We start from the raw sequence: 17,926 nt of genomic DNA, 5'->3' as shown, positions 1-17,926 counted from the left end.
AAAAGTGTTTTCCCAGTATAATTCACAGCCATGTTAGTGTCGCTGTGTAGGTGAGATTGTTTCTCTTCCAATGTGCAATATTATTAGGGGATGAGGTTTTTCCACTCCTCTCCTGAGATGAAAAGACAACACCCTCAGGATTCATGGCGCCATTTAATGATCTGTGATCAGTCATTCAGACGTGTGTTTGTGTGTCTGCATGTGTCTTTTTTTTATGCCTCCGTGCAGATGGCTGCCAGTGGCCGCATGCAGTTGCACGTCCGTCTGTTTTATTCTTGTCAACATGATATCTCAGGAACACTTTGACAGAATTTCTTCAGATTTGATGCAAACGCTCAGTTGGACTCACGGCTGAACTGATTAGATTTTGGTGGTCAAAGGTCAAAAGTCAAGGTCATGGTGGCCTCAGAAAACCTTTTTTTGGGCTTGTGAACGTGTGAAAATCCTTTCAAATTGGACACCAATGTTCCCTTAGACTCACAGATCAACTGATTATGTTCGGGTGGTCAAAGGTCAAGTTCAAGCTGTTTCAGATATTTTTTGGCTTCCTTAACATGATATATCAATTTGCCTTTAGTGAAATTCTTGTTTGGCCAGTTGCACACAAACTTAAACTGATTTAAATTTCATATTATAATGCAAAACAGTTTGGTGGATAGAAATGTGTGCGACTGCATCATGTTATGATGTAAAAAACCTAGAGCATTAAAAAGCATAGTATGCTCTGTTTGGTCATCGTTTACTTTTTGTCACTATCCTGGTGAGTTTAAAATTAACAACACGCATACGGTGTCAAGGATTGTGTGACATTGATCACATCACCAGATGAAAATGCTTTTGACTACCTTTAAAGAGCAGCACAGCTTTTTTCTCCTAAGGGGGCCAATGTTGGCTCTTCTCTTCCCGGCTCTTGATATTCACACAGTGTTGCAGTGTGTGTTTGTCATTTTGTCACCTCATGCGTATGGACAATGCATAACCTGGTTTGACTTTTAATCTCCAGGCAGTCGGGACGTTTTATGCAAATTAGGCTGTGTGTGTGTGTGTGTGTGTGTGTCTGTGTGTCTGTGTGTGTGTGTGTGTGTGTGTGTGTGTGTGTGTGTGTGTGTGTGTGTGTGTGTGTGTGTGTGTGTGTGTGTGTGTGTGTGTGTGTGTGTGTGTGTGTGTGTGTGTGTGTGTGTGTGTGTGTGTGACCCATTACATGCATGATTTAGAAAGTGTAAATGATCTGTGTCTCTGTATTATCCTCATTATGCATGTCAGGGGTTGACGATCAGTCTGCAGGATTTATCTGCGGCTGTCTTCTGAATGTTGGGGACCTTGGAGGAGTTTTAAGAACTACCTTCTGAAAATCACATCTCACATCTATGAAGTATAGACTTAAACTTTTACTTTTCCACTACAACAGTGAAGTTTGACACAGGGGTTCAGCCTGTTGCTCTGTGTCTATAACTATGTCTATCAAGGGTGCATCATAACTATCAGAGATGTGACCTTTATAAAATGCTGATCATCTTATCACCGCTCTGTTGTGCTGAGGTGAGAAAAGAATTAGACGAAAAACCCAAAAGACCAAAACCTCTGAGAACACAAGTTTCAGTGTGTAAAGCATCTTTTCCTTCTTTGTTTCCCAGCAGTTTACTAATCATCTAGTACGAGCAGTCGTTAGCCTCAGTGACTTTTTTTTCACCGTTTAGATCCGTCTTCATCGAAGTGTCTCTGTGCAGATGCCTCCTGCAAAAGCCCCTGATTGAATTCTATCTGAATCTTTAAATGCTTTGTGTGGCAGAGGCTAAAGAATATGAGCCAGTAAATCGCCGTTGATAATGGTTCTCATTATTCTTTACAATTTGAAAATGATGCACCCGAGCTGTGATTAAAGGTCCAATAAGTAATCATTTTAATGTTCCGTCACACTTCATTAACAACGAAATCACCACAGTGTGATAAGGTCATCGATCAATTCCAATTAGAGTCGTCCTTGTACGGTTTCTTTTAAACAAACATAAGTTCCATGGTCAACACTCATTTGGTTTTTACGGTCTTTCTCTCCACCGCCTTTGTTGGCACATTGATGTTCCTTTTAAGTGCGTTACTGCCCCCAACTGTTAATCAGCAGACCAGCATGAAACCAATGGTCTGATGTAACTCACGATGCCCACATGCACGTGCAAAATGATAGGCTGCATATTGTAGAACTTCATTCTCAAATTGTGCTAAATTTGGATGGAAACTAAGTGACTGAATCTTGCAAGTATCTTGCAACTCTGATCGTTGCCACAGATATAAAGATGGACGACTGGGATATGAACGCTGCCATGCTGCACCTTATCTGACATGTATTTGACTTTTTAGTTTGGTTTATGTCCCATCCACGAATATGGAGGAGGTGGGGTTTATGACCTATACTGCAGGCAGCCACCAGGAGGCAAGTGGTCATGTCGTCCATCTTTATAAACAGTCTATGATCACATCACTGACGGACACCCAACAGTAATATCAAGAGTGTGTGCAGGTGTCTACATCACTGCAATAAAGCGATCAGCTGTCACAGGATTTCAGACAACATCACGTCCCAGTGTGTCGTCTGTTACCTGCCTCCCTGCAATCATCTGTGCTGTAAAGTTGAATTAGTTTATTTGTCTCTTTTATTCCCCACATCCTCATTTACCAGAGTAAAAGAAGTGATTATTTTGCAGAACTCTACCAGAGTCCTGCAGCCTTTTGGTAGCGTTACCGAACCCAGTGAACGGTGCTGCGTTAATAGCCGAGTCTGGCAACGCCGAAAGATTTTAATAATAAATGATGATCATTGAAGGACGGAAGGAAGCTGCAGTGTCAAATGCCAAAAGCCACAAATCAAATTAGGGTCCCGAGAAGACTTAGACCAGCTGTGAGTTACTGTAAAAGGTTTATGGTTTTTTGCTGTTATATTTATGTGGCAAACAAAATGAATATTTCAGACTGACATTATGGTGCAATAAAGGATGTGGAGGTCGTTTAGTTTAGAGAAGCCTGACAGAACTGCTTTAATGACCTTAAACTCTTTTACATGCAACTTTCAAACACACTCATGCATGGATGGGAGTTATTACAATCACTTTCTTGGGGCGGGGGGCAAATCAGGGCTGCAGTCAGAGTGTGGGATGTGGGGCTGTGAGACAGGAGAGGATTATTTTAGATATTGCTGGATTGTCTGTGTATCTGCTGTGTGGGAGAATAAGTGTGGATACAAGATCATCAGATATTTCCAGGCTTGTTTTTGTGTTAAAAAATGTAAGATGCTTATCTTGATTCAAGCGTATTTGTGTAAAGTGTGATGAAATGGGGGGGGTTTAAGCACGTAGGGAATAGAAAACGGCAATAAACAAGACAATTTATCAGGAAAAGCACAAAGTAAATGTAAATTGCAGGTTCACCCGGAGAGGTTGTTGGATAAGAAAAACAATCTCCAACTGAACAAAAGCAATGTCCTGAATGAAACAATTTGATCATGATTAAGTTCTCTTTAAACATTTTTTTTAATATTGAGGCTGATTCATATGAACTATGGTCGGCCTGTTTAGTAGAGCCTAAGAAAGCATTATGTTTTGATCTAGTAACCCTGTAGCTATGTTTAGCCTTCATTATGCACAATCATGAGAAGAGTCATACAATCCAGGATGCATGAGGGAAATAACAAATTACAATGTCACTCAATAGAGCGCATACAGCCTGGGGAAATCAGGGGAAAAAAGTTCAGCACAATAATTTATTTAAAGGCTTTAAATCGTTGTTTTAAACTACTTCTGGCAAACTCTAACAGTCCCCGCACAATCAATCAAGCTGCACACGTTTTATAGATACAGTACGAGTCCCGGTCGGAGTTTTTTTTTTCATCAAGATCCATGAATTAATCCCTGTGAAATCATTGAAAATGTACAAAAACAAATGCGCTATCTTGCAATGCTTAAGAAACCCTGTGTGAAGAAAGTGTCCTTGGGCGAGATGAACTACAAATGGCTCCTGCTGGCTGTGCTGGCCTTGAATGAGTAAGAGCTCCATAAAGAGGAAAGTGTGCATGAATGGGTGAATGTGACTTTTACTGTAAAGTGCACAGAGTGGACGATAAGACAAGAAAACGTGCAACATCAATAAGAGTCCATTTACCGTTTAAATGAGCTGTTATGGGGGGAAAAAGAGGCTCACACTCAAGTATTCATCACAAATGTTTCTCCAGTTCCCACTGCTGTACCTCCATCTGTGTTGTGCTCTCTTTTCTCTTCATGCTTGTCCTTGTTTTCACCTTTTTAAAGTGTGTCACCGATTTAACTTTTCCTCTTTTGTTGTCGCAACGCTTTTTTATTCCCGCTGCTGCTGCTCTTACTTTACCCATCAACTCTCTCTCCCTCCTGCAATCTCCGTTTATTTCCTAATCCGAACCTCGATTTCCCCGTTCCATTTGCCAGTACATCTTGCGTATCGTGAGACGCATCTTGATTGCATCCGTTGTTTCTACATTGTACACGCATTACAAATCGCTTATTTGGTTCAAGTTACGCATGGATCTGCGCATACACACTCCCAGCGAGCGATCCCGCGGCGGTGACGGATTTCATGTGTCCCGACTTCAACCGTGGATTGATGAGAGAGAGAGAGCAGCAGAGTGAGAAGCAGCTCCAGGACAAGTATAGGAGAGCTCGGCTTTATTACACAGCTGTCAGTCTGAATCATGCTCATCCCTACTGGGCCGCCTCTGTTTCAGCTGCACAGCCTCTCACTGCCTCTTTAATACCTGCACTGCCCCTCTCACAGAAACAAAAGGACATGAGCGGAGGCATCTGTGCAGTTCAAAAGGTCCTTTCACTCTTTTAATCTTCATTCTTGTTGTAAAATCTAACACCTACAAAATACACATCATCAAATATTACTGTATATTTATTTCTTTGGCACATTGGTTATATAAGCACGTCAAATGTGGTGTTTTACTTTTTACTTTTTCAGTATTTCACATAATTTCAGTGTTTCAAATGTATTGTATGTTCCAGTATTTTTATTCTGTTCAACAAACATCAGTGTGAACAACAAGAGATGTTTGAAGTCTATAAAAAAGTCTCGGGCTGTATGTTGAATTTACCACAGTAAACAGAGAAGTTTGTCACGACTATATTCCAATGTGCAAACGCCATAAAAGGGAACTCAACCAATTTTACATTCATATGTTTATAGACTGTACATAAAGATGGACGCCGCGTCTCGACTTCCTCCCACTATCTAGAAATGAAGCCAAAATATCCAAGATACGAACGCTGCCATCTTTTGCTTTTGGAATCCGTAGCGATCTGGGGATGGAGCCTCCGTAGCAAGTCCCACCATTACACATGTTTTACTTTTATAAAAAAAATGTATGTATACTTTGACATTTTAGTTTGGTCCATGTCCCATCCACTAACATGGAGGAATCAGGGTTTATTACTGATACTGCTGCCAGCCACAAGAGGGTGATTGAGAAACTTCGGCTTCACAAACATGTTCGGAAACATGTTGTTCATCCTTATAGTCTTTGTATTAGCAGCTACTAGAATAACACATCAGAATCCTTGACCAAACTGTTGGTGATACAGTTGCATTATATAGTGTAGCAGGTTTTTACATGGAAGAAGATTTGCAATTAAACGATGATTTCTGTGGGCCTGCTGCATCTTTTTCCAAAGGGTTTATGGTCAGACAATGATATATGGGAGCAGTGCTAAATCGATGGGGTCTTTTAAATATCTCTATCTCTGATTCCCATTTATTAAGCTGTGTATTTTTATTCTAAATGCAGAAGGGATGATGTTAGTCAAAGAGCTTAAATCTTGACTCCGGTCTGTCTGAATTCCAAAATGTCACACAGGACTGTAATTTTCAAATTAATCATCCTGGTGCTCGCAGCGAAATGAACTCTCGTAATTTAATTTGAAAGGAAATTGAGACATCAGTCAAAGATTAAGTTAAAGATTACGTTAAGCAGTTGCACACATTTCTATCCACCAAACTGTTTTGCATTATAATGTGATTTATGGACAGGGATTTTCTAAGTGATGCTCTTTTCTCTGTTTCTTCCAGCTCTCCTTCTGTTCTATGACGTAACCAACAAGACATCCTTCGACAACATACAGGTGGGCTGTTCTTTTGATGGCTGGTCCTTGTGTATTTGTGGATCTGTATTCAGAAACTGCAGAGTTCCTTTAATAAGGAGCCTCTGTTTGATTTTGTGTAAGAGCGAACAACCTCCAGTTTCATTCTATCACTTTTACCACTTTTCCATGAACCGACATTGTCCAGCGGTCATGCTCCACTTTGTAATTCAAAGTTGTTCATTTAAATTTGTGCCCATCAGATTGATTTTGTAGATTGAAAGGCTGTGGTTGGATCACGACCACACATGTTGTCACAGAAGGCTCCGCAGCATCTGCTATGTCATTCGTTATTGATGCATGAATGACTGGATGATGCAGCTCTGTGATACGTCTGCGTCTGTGTTATTATTTAACCCACATGTTGATTGAAACCAGTCCAACAGGCAGAGACTTTATTGAGGACCCCAGGGAGAACTGGAGAGAACAAACATTGAATCAAATAGGAGCAGAGCTTAAAGAGATTTGTTGTGTGATAGCACAGTTTAGCCTTTAGTCCAAACTCTTTTTTGTCCATTCATCATGGCAGACCCACACTGCCTTTCTTCATTCCTCCCTTTTTCTCTCCACTGCACTCGAATGCCTACAAACAAACAGGGGGAAAATACATCATTTTAAGTAGCTTTGCATGACTGTTTCTCAATTATTGGATGTCAGGACCAGCAGCACATGTTAAAAAAGATATGTCAGTATTTAGCACTTAGATTGTGTTATAGACTTGATGTGTAAAACACGACCTCTCTAAAGCTGTATCTCCTCTGTTCTTTCTTGCCCAGAGGACCTTATATACCTTTACATGTATTGAACTGAAGTTGAGTTATATTTTAGGAGTCGCTGTGGGGGAATTTTCTCTCTTGCATTTGACCCATCCTTGCAATCTCTGAGCAGTGGATAGAAACACTTCAGTGCCCGGGGACCCACTCCAGTTCTCACGCCAACGTCTTGGTCAATAGCAGCAGTAAAGTTTTACTTACTTAAAGGTCCAGTATGTAAGATTTAGGTGAAAGGGATTTATTGGCAGAAATTGAATATAAAATAATCCTAGTGATGTTTTCTCTAGTGTGTTTCATCTAAATTGTACGAATTGTTGTTTTCTTTACCCTAGAATGGGCCCTTTATATTTACAGGGACCGGGTCCTTTCTAAGGAGGCTGCCATGTTTTTTACAGTATCCCAGACTGGACAAACAAGACATCTTTTGAGTTTTTATGACAACTGAATGCTACCACAGGTTCTCTTTCATGTTTGGAAGGGGAGGGTGAGGTGAGGGATATTCAGCAACATGCATCTTCCCCACTAGATGTCACTAAATTCCTAACACTGGACCTTTTAATAGGCATGTTTATGCAGTGTGAAGAGAAACCATCATAGAGTGAACATGCTAAGTCAACACAGAGTGGCAGCCAGTGAACTCTGGTGGGGTTTGAACAGCCCTGAACTCCACTGAGCCACTGCGGCGCCGTGTCCTGCTTGTTAGCACAGGCTGTGAAATGTTTGTGCTTGATGCTTTATGACACGGGGAACAGGTTAAACTGATTAGATGATGAAGGATGAGACTGGGAAGAATTGCCTGAGCGCTCATGCAAAGGAAACCATTTACTTTAGACCAGAGAATTTTATTACCTACACAGGCAGATGGACTGGATGCATGGCTTCATAAACTGAAGCTCAACATGAGATGTTGGTACAGACACTGTGTGTTGAGAACATATAGTTTTATTTTTTAATTAAAAAAAGGATTTTAGTCCTGCACAGCGGTTTAAAAATCAAAGCACAATCTAATCCTGGCTGTCCAGACTTATTCCCTGAATCGATTTAGCTGAATAAAAGAAAAGTGACAAACTGACAAGGAATTTCGTAGATTGTTTTGTCATACAGTAGATTAAAAATCTACTTAGAAAATAATTGTAATAAATACAATTTATTGACTTTAAGTTGAACAAATTTGATTAATTTGCTTCTTACCAATTGAAGTAATTTTTTGAAGTTGGTCCAACAATCTTCTTCTTTCTGCATATAATAAGTTTGCCACTAAGATAACACTCGAGTACCTTTACATACTTTTCTGCATATAAATGAAGTTTAGTTGAAAATCTTAAACAAGCTATAAACAAAAACTGGCAACATCTTGAAGCACAAGGGGGAAAATCAACACGGGTAGGAATTGAAAGAAATATAGAGCAGTTAAACTTTGAGTTCACTCCTCCATTCAATCAAATTAACAATTTACATCTTAATCAATAATGAAGATGAATTTGTACTAAACTGAACAAATATCACCATCTTCCTTGAGGTTGGGAGAATACTTGTGGACAGCACCACTGTTTTGCCACCTGTATATGTTAGAAGAGAATATAAAATGGCGTCTATCTCCTCCGGTGCCATCCTTCATCGTGCCACAGCTGTCTGAGGGACTAAAGGTTGTGCCAGCTGGTGTCACTGCGTCATCATACCTGCTGTTTCCCACTGTGTAGTAAATGTACCCTGCAGCAGACGGCGTGGCAACTCTCAACTGCTTTAATTGATGCTGGTCATCAGATAAAATGTCTCTTTCTGTGCAGCAAAGGGGCTGTTAGGGGAAGGAGAAGGTTAGTCATAAGCAGCCTCTGCCAGAGAAATATGACGATCTACCCTGAGAGATCATTAAAGCGGGGAAAAGTGACTCTATAGCTCCAGGTTTGAACGGCAGCTCAAGGAGAAAGGGAGGGAGGGAAGGAAGGATGAGCAGCAGCAGCAGAGGAGACGGATGTGGATGTGTTTTGCAAGCAGAAAGAGAAGGGAGGATGAGTAATGCGCGGTCAGTCATCTTAAACGGACGTTTCCTAATGAGACGGTGTGGCTACAGACCTTTCAGCTTGTCTTATCTCTACATGGTCCAATGCTTCAGCTTCTGTTTTATGAAGAAGTCTTTTATTTTGGACAACAGCCTCAATCTCAACTGGTTCACAGTCCTTGCATTGTCTCAGTGGTTGAGCTTTCACTGTTGGCAGTATATACGTGTTGCAGTAGGAATACCCGACAGTATAAACACCCTCAATATGAGTGTGGAAAATGTCCTTAGGTCATCTGTGTATGCAGCTTGCTACGACTCATAGCTGAGTTGTACTGCTGGGTTTGTTCTGTGTTCTTACCACAGTTCTTTTTTCTCAATGGATATTTTAACATGTCACAGGAGGAAAAGCACAAGTGGGAATATTGAAATGAATGAAGGGCCGAGTTTCTTTTGAGCTGCTTCAGTTTCAGCGCCCTGCTGCCGTGCATGCTGGCTCACAGTCGCACTGTCATTGCTTTCCGTGGCACTTATTGAAAAGATCAGTTACCTCTTGTGTTTTCATTGCTGTTTGTTTGACCTTTAACAGGATTACACAAAAACTACTTAACTGATTTTCTTGAAACTTGTTGGAAGGGGGGGATAGGCCGAGGAAGAATACATTAACTTTTGGAGCTAGCTCGATTAAGTCGGATTCCGGAATTTATTTTCATTTTCTTTAACCTTTTTCTCAAAGAATTACTCATTGATCTCAATGAAGGAAATCAAGCATATTTGGGGGACTAGTGAGTCTGTGTAATTTAGGACTGTTGATCCTTCGCAGAGGAGTTTGTCTGTCTGTAGGATTATGAAAAAACTACTGAACATATTTTCTTCAAACTTGATGAAAGGGGTATGGGCCAGAAAAGAAGTCAACTAAAATTTCGGCACAAATCCGGTTAAAGACGCAATTCCAGGAATCACTTTCCTGAAGATTGGGAGATAGCTCAAGTCAAATTATGTCAAACTATAAATATCTGTTCACTAACAGACTTATATTAACCCTTCTTTCTGTTCTGTATTCTGTTCTGAGATGTTTTGTTTCAGAATTGATGCCATTTCACCACTGAGACTGTTTAAGTTTATTATTTTAAACAGTTTTCAGTTTCTACCGTCTTATCCTTATCCTCCTTCCTTTATCACATCCACATCCCTCCACCACCGCGCTCACATTCACTTAGCGAGGAGATGAGCCTGTGGCATGAGCTACAGATGCCTGCTGGCCCACGGCTGCCTAACAAGCCCTGATTCATGTTAATGAACGCTAATGGTGATTAATGCCCCTCTGATGAAGATGAAGAGGAATGAGAGAGGATTAGGGGAGAAATCCTTCTCCTCCTCTTCCGCCCTCAGACCTTTCTGCGGTGTGTCGTCGTCTCCCCGGCTCAGAGACATTTTAGGCAAGCAAAGCATTAACGCCATCACAGCTGTCCATCACCCGGGGAGAGAGGCTTTAATTTAAGACAAGAGAGTCTCTGACATGATACGTCGGGGACACCAGCTGCTTTCGCCTTGATAGTATGATTGTGTTCTAAGTGGTGTGACGATAAAAGTGTCATTTCTTGAATCCTGCTGGCACTATTATTATTTCAGGCTCCTTTCTGGGTCAGAGACTCAGAGAGTTATTGTGGGGTTTCATGATCAACATCAATCTTTAGTTTGTGTAATCCACTGCAGCAGAAACACAGAAGCCATTTAGCAATGTGATGAATGTCTTCTTGTCAGAAGTAGTGTTGCAGGGGGACTAGAAGAGTCCATTTAGGCCTCTGCTGCAAATCATTTGTCTGGGTTACTGTTCAAAAGCAGCCTGGACTCCTGTGGCGCTATCGTTTAGAGACAACAATTGTTTTCTGTTGATGGTTATCGGATTGTCAAATCAGAGAGATTCAGTGCTGCCTATCTGTAATTTAACCTGCAGGTCCTGAAACATAGAATTCAACAACGGGGGCAGATTTTGTTCCTGGACTCAACCAAAAGTGATTTTCTTTTTTTTAAGTTGCAAACCCCCTATATGCTCATGTCAACACCTCGCTAACTGGCTGTTAGACGGACAAAGCCATGGGGAAAGCAGATATAAAGTAAATAAAAGGCGACCGAAATGAAACTTGAATAAAATTGGGAATTTCTCTGCATTTTGAACATCGTTGGAAACTTTTTGGATAATGTAAGAACACAATTACACAAAATATATAACTGTAAGGAACAATTAGCAGATATATACACACAATGTTCACCAAGTAGTTACATCAGGGTCTATACAATATTTCCTGAGCTATTGTCCATAAATGCAATGTTAAGGAAAGTGATAAAAAAAAGATGAATGTATCAGATCCTCTCACTGAATTCACACCAATATTTAACAGATTCTTCTCTGGCCTATGTCCCATTCCACATCGGCTCATTGCTTTTTGTTTAATCCTGTTGACAAATACACAAACAGACACGGGTGAAAGCCTCATGTCCTTGGCGGAGATAATAAGCTTAATGACACTAAATTACTCAGTAGAACCGAAGGAGCACTAGAGTCAGGTCATGACTTTCAGTCAGTTTGCTCTCTTTAAAATTACAATAATTTCAACAATTGTTCATGTAAAATAAAATAGCACTGACAGATCAGGAAAAAAAATCCTATAAAAAAATCTTTTGTAACCATTTTAAAGGCAACGATAGTTGTAGCTGAAGCTGCACTTTTGACCGCATGCCAAAATAAAATCCCTCATAACATTAGAATTGATCAGCGCTCTGGCAGTGATCCATGTGAAGCAGCCTCATAAGACACCAACTCTGTTCAGATCAATAACATGGATTGGATTATGTTCTGTGGTCACCCACCAGTCCTGGCACATGGATCGTGTAGTGCACCCGTGGTCAGAGTGAGCATGTGGCCGTGGTTGGTAAAAAAACATATATCTTACTCATTGTTTTATGTTAACTTTAACAAGTCAAACCTTTCTCTCACATCTTTTTTTTTTCTATTCTGTCCCACTCATTACTTGAGCTGCACTTGCTTCCCTTGGCCAAGTGTTTCTGCAAGATCCCACAGAGACGTGTAATAGTGTCGCGGTTAGATGCACATAGCAGAAACACTGTGAGAAGAATAAAGCTTTATCAGTGTGCCTTCATTCATCTCTCTGTCTGTCCCCGGGGCACGGATCGGCTTCAAATAACCACCGACCACGCAGCTGTTACTTAAATGTCATGGCACCACCAGGCCAGATGGTGATGAGAGAAACTGTCGGTAAATAATGCAAGTATATGAATTCAAATACCATCCGTTATAATAAGAAGTGACTCGTTTCACAAGTGATGTATGAAAAAAACATTTCATGGATTATTCTGCACCACCACGTTCTGTTCAAGTTATTGAGGGCATGGCGTGCAGCAAACCTCAACCATTAAACCTGTCACTCACACAGCGCCTGTGATTTTCTCTCCCTCATGGAACATTATTAGCATGTCAGCTGGATTCCTTCACCAAATTTACGGCTTGTCCTGGACTTATACGTGCAGCAGTGGAGCGGAGCTGTGCAGAGGCAAAGTGTCGGAGGAAAAGCAATTCACCTGTGTGTTCAAGCGGCTACTCTCTGTTCACGTCTCCATTAACTCTCATGTCAGCTGCAAAGTGGCAAAAGGGATGGGGTTCTTATCAGTGCACAAACATGCAGTCAAGCACAAGCAAGATTAATGAGGATAGCCCAATAAATCACTTTGCTTTTTGCTGTCGTTGGATCCGTTTTCCAAAGGGCAGCGGTGGAGGAAGTGCAGAAAAGAAAAAATGTACTCAAGTAAAAGAAAAGTACCTAATTAACTTTTTTCAGAAGTAAGGGCTAGCTTTTAAATATACATAAAATATTAAAAGTAATGACTCAGTATAGCCTATTCCCTATGGCTTAGTCTCGGCACTGACGTCTTCTGATTTAAGGTGTTTCTTCACCAGTGATGCTGCAGCTACAGAAGCTCTTTGCTCTCATTGGAGGAGGCGGGGCTAATATTACCTGCCTGCCCTGGTTCAATCAGCCATTATTGAGTACATAAAAAAACTGATATTTGCAGTAAAGTTGAAAAGTACCTGAAAATAAATCTATAAAGTAAGATGCACAGAAAATGTTAAAGCGTACAGATACAGACGAAACAGAGCATTACTCCTGGAAATCGTAGAACGACGTAAGTGGGCAGTCATGGTTGCATCATTTGAAACTGACATATCTCTGGTTGTACATAAGTGAGACATAAATGAGAATTTATACTGTCTCTACAGAAATATATTAACTTCAAACCAGGCCAAAACAGCTTAATTTTCCTCATTCTTTGTCCTTGTTCCATATTTTTATCTCACTTTTTTATAGCTTTAAGAAAACGGCTCCTCTTTCTTGTGGAGAAAAGGGACAGTGTAGTTTGACTTTATAGTTTGTTCCATCTGCTAACATGGAGGAGGCAGGGTTTATGACCTATACTGCAGCCAGCCACCAAGAGGGGATCGAGACGCTTTGTACCCCAATTTTATTATAAATTTATATATGTGTAACATGTCAATATTTTAGCACTATATCTAGGATGTTGTTGGGTAAGCAGCAGCAGAGGAAGCAGCCGTGGATCATGTTGTGACTCAACATCAGTTTGTCAAAGTCAGTAAACTCTACACAGGACTTTTAGCTCATTTAGACCAAAGAAAAAGCACATTTAAAGAGGTGTTTACCAGGGCTGACATGAGGACTGACAAGATATCAGCTTGATTGACAGGAAGGCACAGCGGCCCCCACCCCCCGACACGCAGAACACATCTCTGGAAACTGTTGACACGGATGTCACAGAGCATATCATGATAATGAGGCGTGCAACCTCTGCAGGTACATTTAGATGCTACGTTCATTTCCTTATCATGAGAATGTAGAGCGGAGGCAACAGTTATTTCCCCGGTAGCTTCGAGAGTTTTCACCTCCCTCCACATTTATATATTTTTTTCGTCATAATATATTGAAAACCATGAATTATTAATTTATATATTCATACTTTCATTATTCATAGAAATAAAAAATCAATTTACAAGGTTGAGATCCTGGCTCGCAACTGCCAGGGTGTGTGAGCTGATTTTATTTACTCCCTGACCTGTCAACTTGCAGATGATGCAGCACAGTTGGTGTTGGGCCTGTGCTTACGTCACTGTCATAGTGGACTGTAGGTTATCCCAGTTTCATGCATAGACTGTATATAAAGATTAACGGTGCGTCTCCACTTCCTCCCACTATTCAGAAATTAAGCCAAAATATAATGGAAAGAAAAGACCTTTTTAGCTTTTAACTTTTACCTTGTTTACCATGAGGCAAAGTAAAGGAAAGTGTTTGGTTGTGCAGGTGAGGACGCTCAATTCTGAGAACAGACCCTGCCACCTTAACCCACTGGTTTATTTAACACCACTCACAACTCAGTAAACTTGTCACTGACGGAGAGGTTAAGGTCAGGCCTTGTGCACAGAAACAAATTGGACGAGAGCGCTGAGAGAAGTGATGGTTCCTCTCTACACGTCTCACTCTCGTGTTCACTCTGTCTGCAGCTTTACAAAGCGCGTCAGTCATCCACACAGGTCTCACACCCGTGTTTTCTGCCAGATAGACCCGTCAGCTGCTCTTCTACAAACATAAAAAGCCTTTCCTCTTCCCTGTCAAAGGGAAATCAGCTTACAAGGCTGATGCTTTTAGTGTTGTTTTTATGATGTGAAGAAGTTGTTCACTGATCTGTCTTTGATTGGACAGACTGTGTATGTGTGCACCTATAAAATCTGCTGATAGAAACCTGGAAAAACAAGACCCCACTAGTCTAAAAAAAATGCTGGTGCAAGCATTACAGAGCCTTTTTTGTTTTTGAAATGATAAAATATAGCTTATTGACTTCCTGCGCACCAGCTCGAATGTGTGAATACACACAGCTGCGGGAGGATTTCTCTGCATCTGTTCTCTTCGTCTTCTCGTGTCAGACAGCGACGGTGTCACTCCGTTTAGCTCAGCTGCCTCGTGGAGCTTAAACCTCCTCTCAGGGGAGAAGCCCTACTTTCCCCCCCGCACTACTCTGGGTCGGCTCAGTCTGACTCTGCCGGCTGTCGGGAGCAGACGTCTCCACTCTGTCAGCTGCTGTAATACTCTGATCAAAGTTTGGCAAGAATAGCATCGTCACCCGTAGCAAATCTGCTTAGACGAAAGTGCAACAGAGGGAAAGTTGGATCATGTGGAAAAGGCTCCGGGGCTCCGTGAGGGAATTCATTATCCTATTCAGCGAAGTATGAGTTTTAACAGGATGAAGAGCGATTCTGTGAAGAGGAAGGAGCACATCATTTGTTGTTCATGCCCAGAACTTAGTGGGGAATTCAAAGACAAATGTATCTGAGGCAACTGAGAGATGGTTCACGTGTCCTCACAAGAGAGCTGCTCTCAGACAGGCACGAGAGGACATGCAACAGACACAAAAAGGAAAAAAAGTGGAGCCATACTCGTAGAAGACACCAACAAAGATGTCAAAGAGGGTTTGTGGTGATAAGAGTCGATGCTGGTGTCTATGTGCTGCAAACAAAATCACGTGATCTCCACAGCGGAGAGAGTAATACATTACGTCCTGCCTCTTCCTGCTGCATTGTGCACGTGTGAACGGCAAAACTGCAGAGAAAGTCCGGACTCAATTCTCCAAAGATCCTCCGCAGGACATGTCTGAAAACATCTGAGTAAAGAGGCTATTTGGATTGTTTACTTGTGTCCTCTCATGCCAAACCTTTAGTGTGAGGATTGTTGAAATAACGGCGTATGTTGTGTTGTAATTTCCATTTTCTTCTATCTTCACTTTGAACTGCTGTGACCTCCATGTCAGATATGAATCAGTCTGAGAGGAGCTCCACCTGACGCATGCATTCCCAGAGAAGGAGTCAAAGTATCTAACTTTACTTGTGAAGCAGTGCACTTAATCCTCAAATGTACATAATCAGCAACGACCGTTTTAAAGGACACCTGCCAGCCTATCACAGACAAGCACACCGCTACAGCTGACCTGGCTCGTGTTGTGTTTGGAGTCGAGCCCTGTTTTTTCTTCTCAGCGACAACAAAGGGAAAACGGATACGAGGCAACATCAGAAGTAGCCTCACATACCTCCGCCTGTGACAACTTGTCTCGGCAGTGTCAGGATGCAGCCGCCAGCAGCTGTCTGCCCGGCTTTTATCTTCCTTCCCCTCTGATACAGATCCCTCCGTCTTTGTCTTTCCCTGTCACTGTCTGTCTCTCCATCTTGCTGCCTCTCGGCACCCTCTCTGTCTCTGTCGCATCTCTCCCTCCATCACATCCGTCTCTGTGCCGTCATATTGTCGTCTCTTACTTCTACAGCTGAGCAGGCGGTGTGAATGTCAGCAGAACGTTTGGCGCATAAGCTATTTTAGATTTTAGAGCAAGTAGCAACCAGTTATTTTCCATAGTTAATATTTAGAGGGAGCTCGACTGGGAGGTTTTATTAAACCTTTAAACTGACATTTGAATTCATCAGAGAACAGAAAGTAAAGGTGCTCTTTGGGTAATAGGAATAGGGCGACTTGATTCGATTAGGCTTTTTGATTAGGCTAAAAGATGAAGCCCAGTTCCTACAGCCATGGCCACTGAGGATATTCATTATTTATCTGCTTGATTTAACCTATAATATACTTGAGATGGTTGGGAGGCCATGTCTGCCTTGACTGGGAGCTTGAGGTCACTGTACGCCCACCGACACCTGCAACCTGCAGCCAATAGGATCATGATTTACCAAAGGAACCTCATGCTGTAGTGAAGAAGACTATTGAGTCGCCCTCTGCTGGTCATTCGAGAGAATACAGATTTCTGGCATTTCTGCTTTGGCTTCACTTTCCGGACCCGGAGTCTACGTCCTTTTTTATAAACAGCGTTTGATGCTACCTATAGTGTCAAGACAGACACAGTACCATACACTGATGCTTATAGAAAAAGGAAAAGTGTAAAAAGCAGCAGCAGTGTTTTGAATATTCTCGACATTTCCGAGTATGTAAATGCAAAATATTTACAAAGTTAGCTTTTCGTTGCAGGACTGTTAACAGGAAGGAAACTTCTTCCCGGCTTCGATGTGAGCTACCTGCATGCAATACAGATTTCCAGCTCCGAACTGCAGTAACTACAAATAATAACACAACGTAGACAGAAACAGCTTCATTTGAAACATTTGAAAACTTTGTAAAAGCAGAGTTTCAGCTACATAATAATCGAGAAATCCTCCAAACTAAAAAAAGAACATATGTCATTTGTTCCCTACAGAACAGCAAGAAGTGATCTGCAGCAGTGGTTTCCAAAGCTGGTATTAAACAAGAAATTGATTCAACATTCACTCATTCAAGTATAATCAAATTTGACTGTGTTGATATATTTTGCTGAGGAGTGTGCTATAAACAGCCGGATGGTCTATTTACAAGCTCTGGTTCATCACCGCTAATCTCAGCATACGGAGAGAATCTTCTAAAGGCCAGTTTTAGCTCGGGGAGGATTTGTTGATTGATTTCCTGTGCGAGGGGAAAAGTAGTTGAACAACAACTGTCTATCGTAAAGAGCACATATGCTAATATTTCAGTCAGTGTCACCTCATACTAACAAAACTTTTCTTGAGAAAGATGCACACGATTTAATGAGAAGCCACAACAGCAGTCGGCCTCGCTGAGCAACATGTGAATGATGGGAAACACTCACAAAAAAGTTGAATTATGTATGAAGCAATTAGCCACATGCAAAATGTTGTTCACTAACATTTCACCCCCTCAGTCAGCACAAATGTTGAAGAGCAACGGAGATGCAAATTCAAACGACCCCACTCGATCTATTTCTTTCCAGTTTTCTCAGGATAGCAGAGGGTTCAGTCAGACCTTTCTCCAAACGCTCCTCTAAACTCGAGAGGTTGTGTTGTCATGTTGCTGTTTGTCTGTTTTTCTATC

At 41.4% G+C, this 17,926-nt stretch overlaps 1 protein-coding gene across 1 annotated transcript in view; it reads left to right on the top strand.

The window, feature by feature from the left end:
- The window catches only part of LOC118123640 (ras-related protein Rab-26), a 48,702-nt gene that overhangs the window by 25,197 nt on the left and 5,579 nt on the right, over nt 1-17,926 (top strand). Inside the window, exon 5 of the mRNA XM_035181140.2 lies at nt 6,088-6,140. Coding sequence (XP_035037031.1) covers nt 6,088-6,140 — 53 coding nt within the window. The remainder of the gene's footprint in view (nt 1-6,087; nt 6,141-17,926) is intronic.

The sequence above is a fragment of the Hippoglossus stenolepis genome, chromosome 16, assembly GCF_022539355.2.
Source record: "Hippoglossus stenolepis isolate QCI-W04-F060 chromosome 16, HSTE1.2, whole genome shotgun sequence".
Taxonomy (NCBI): Eukaryota; Metazoa; Chordata; class Actinopteri; order Pleuronectiformes; family Pleuronectidae; genus Hippoglossus; species Hippoglossus stenolepis.
This window is presented reverse-complemented; position numbering and strand designations above follow the sequence as displayed.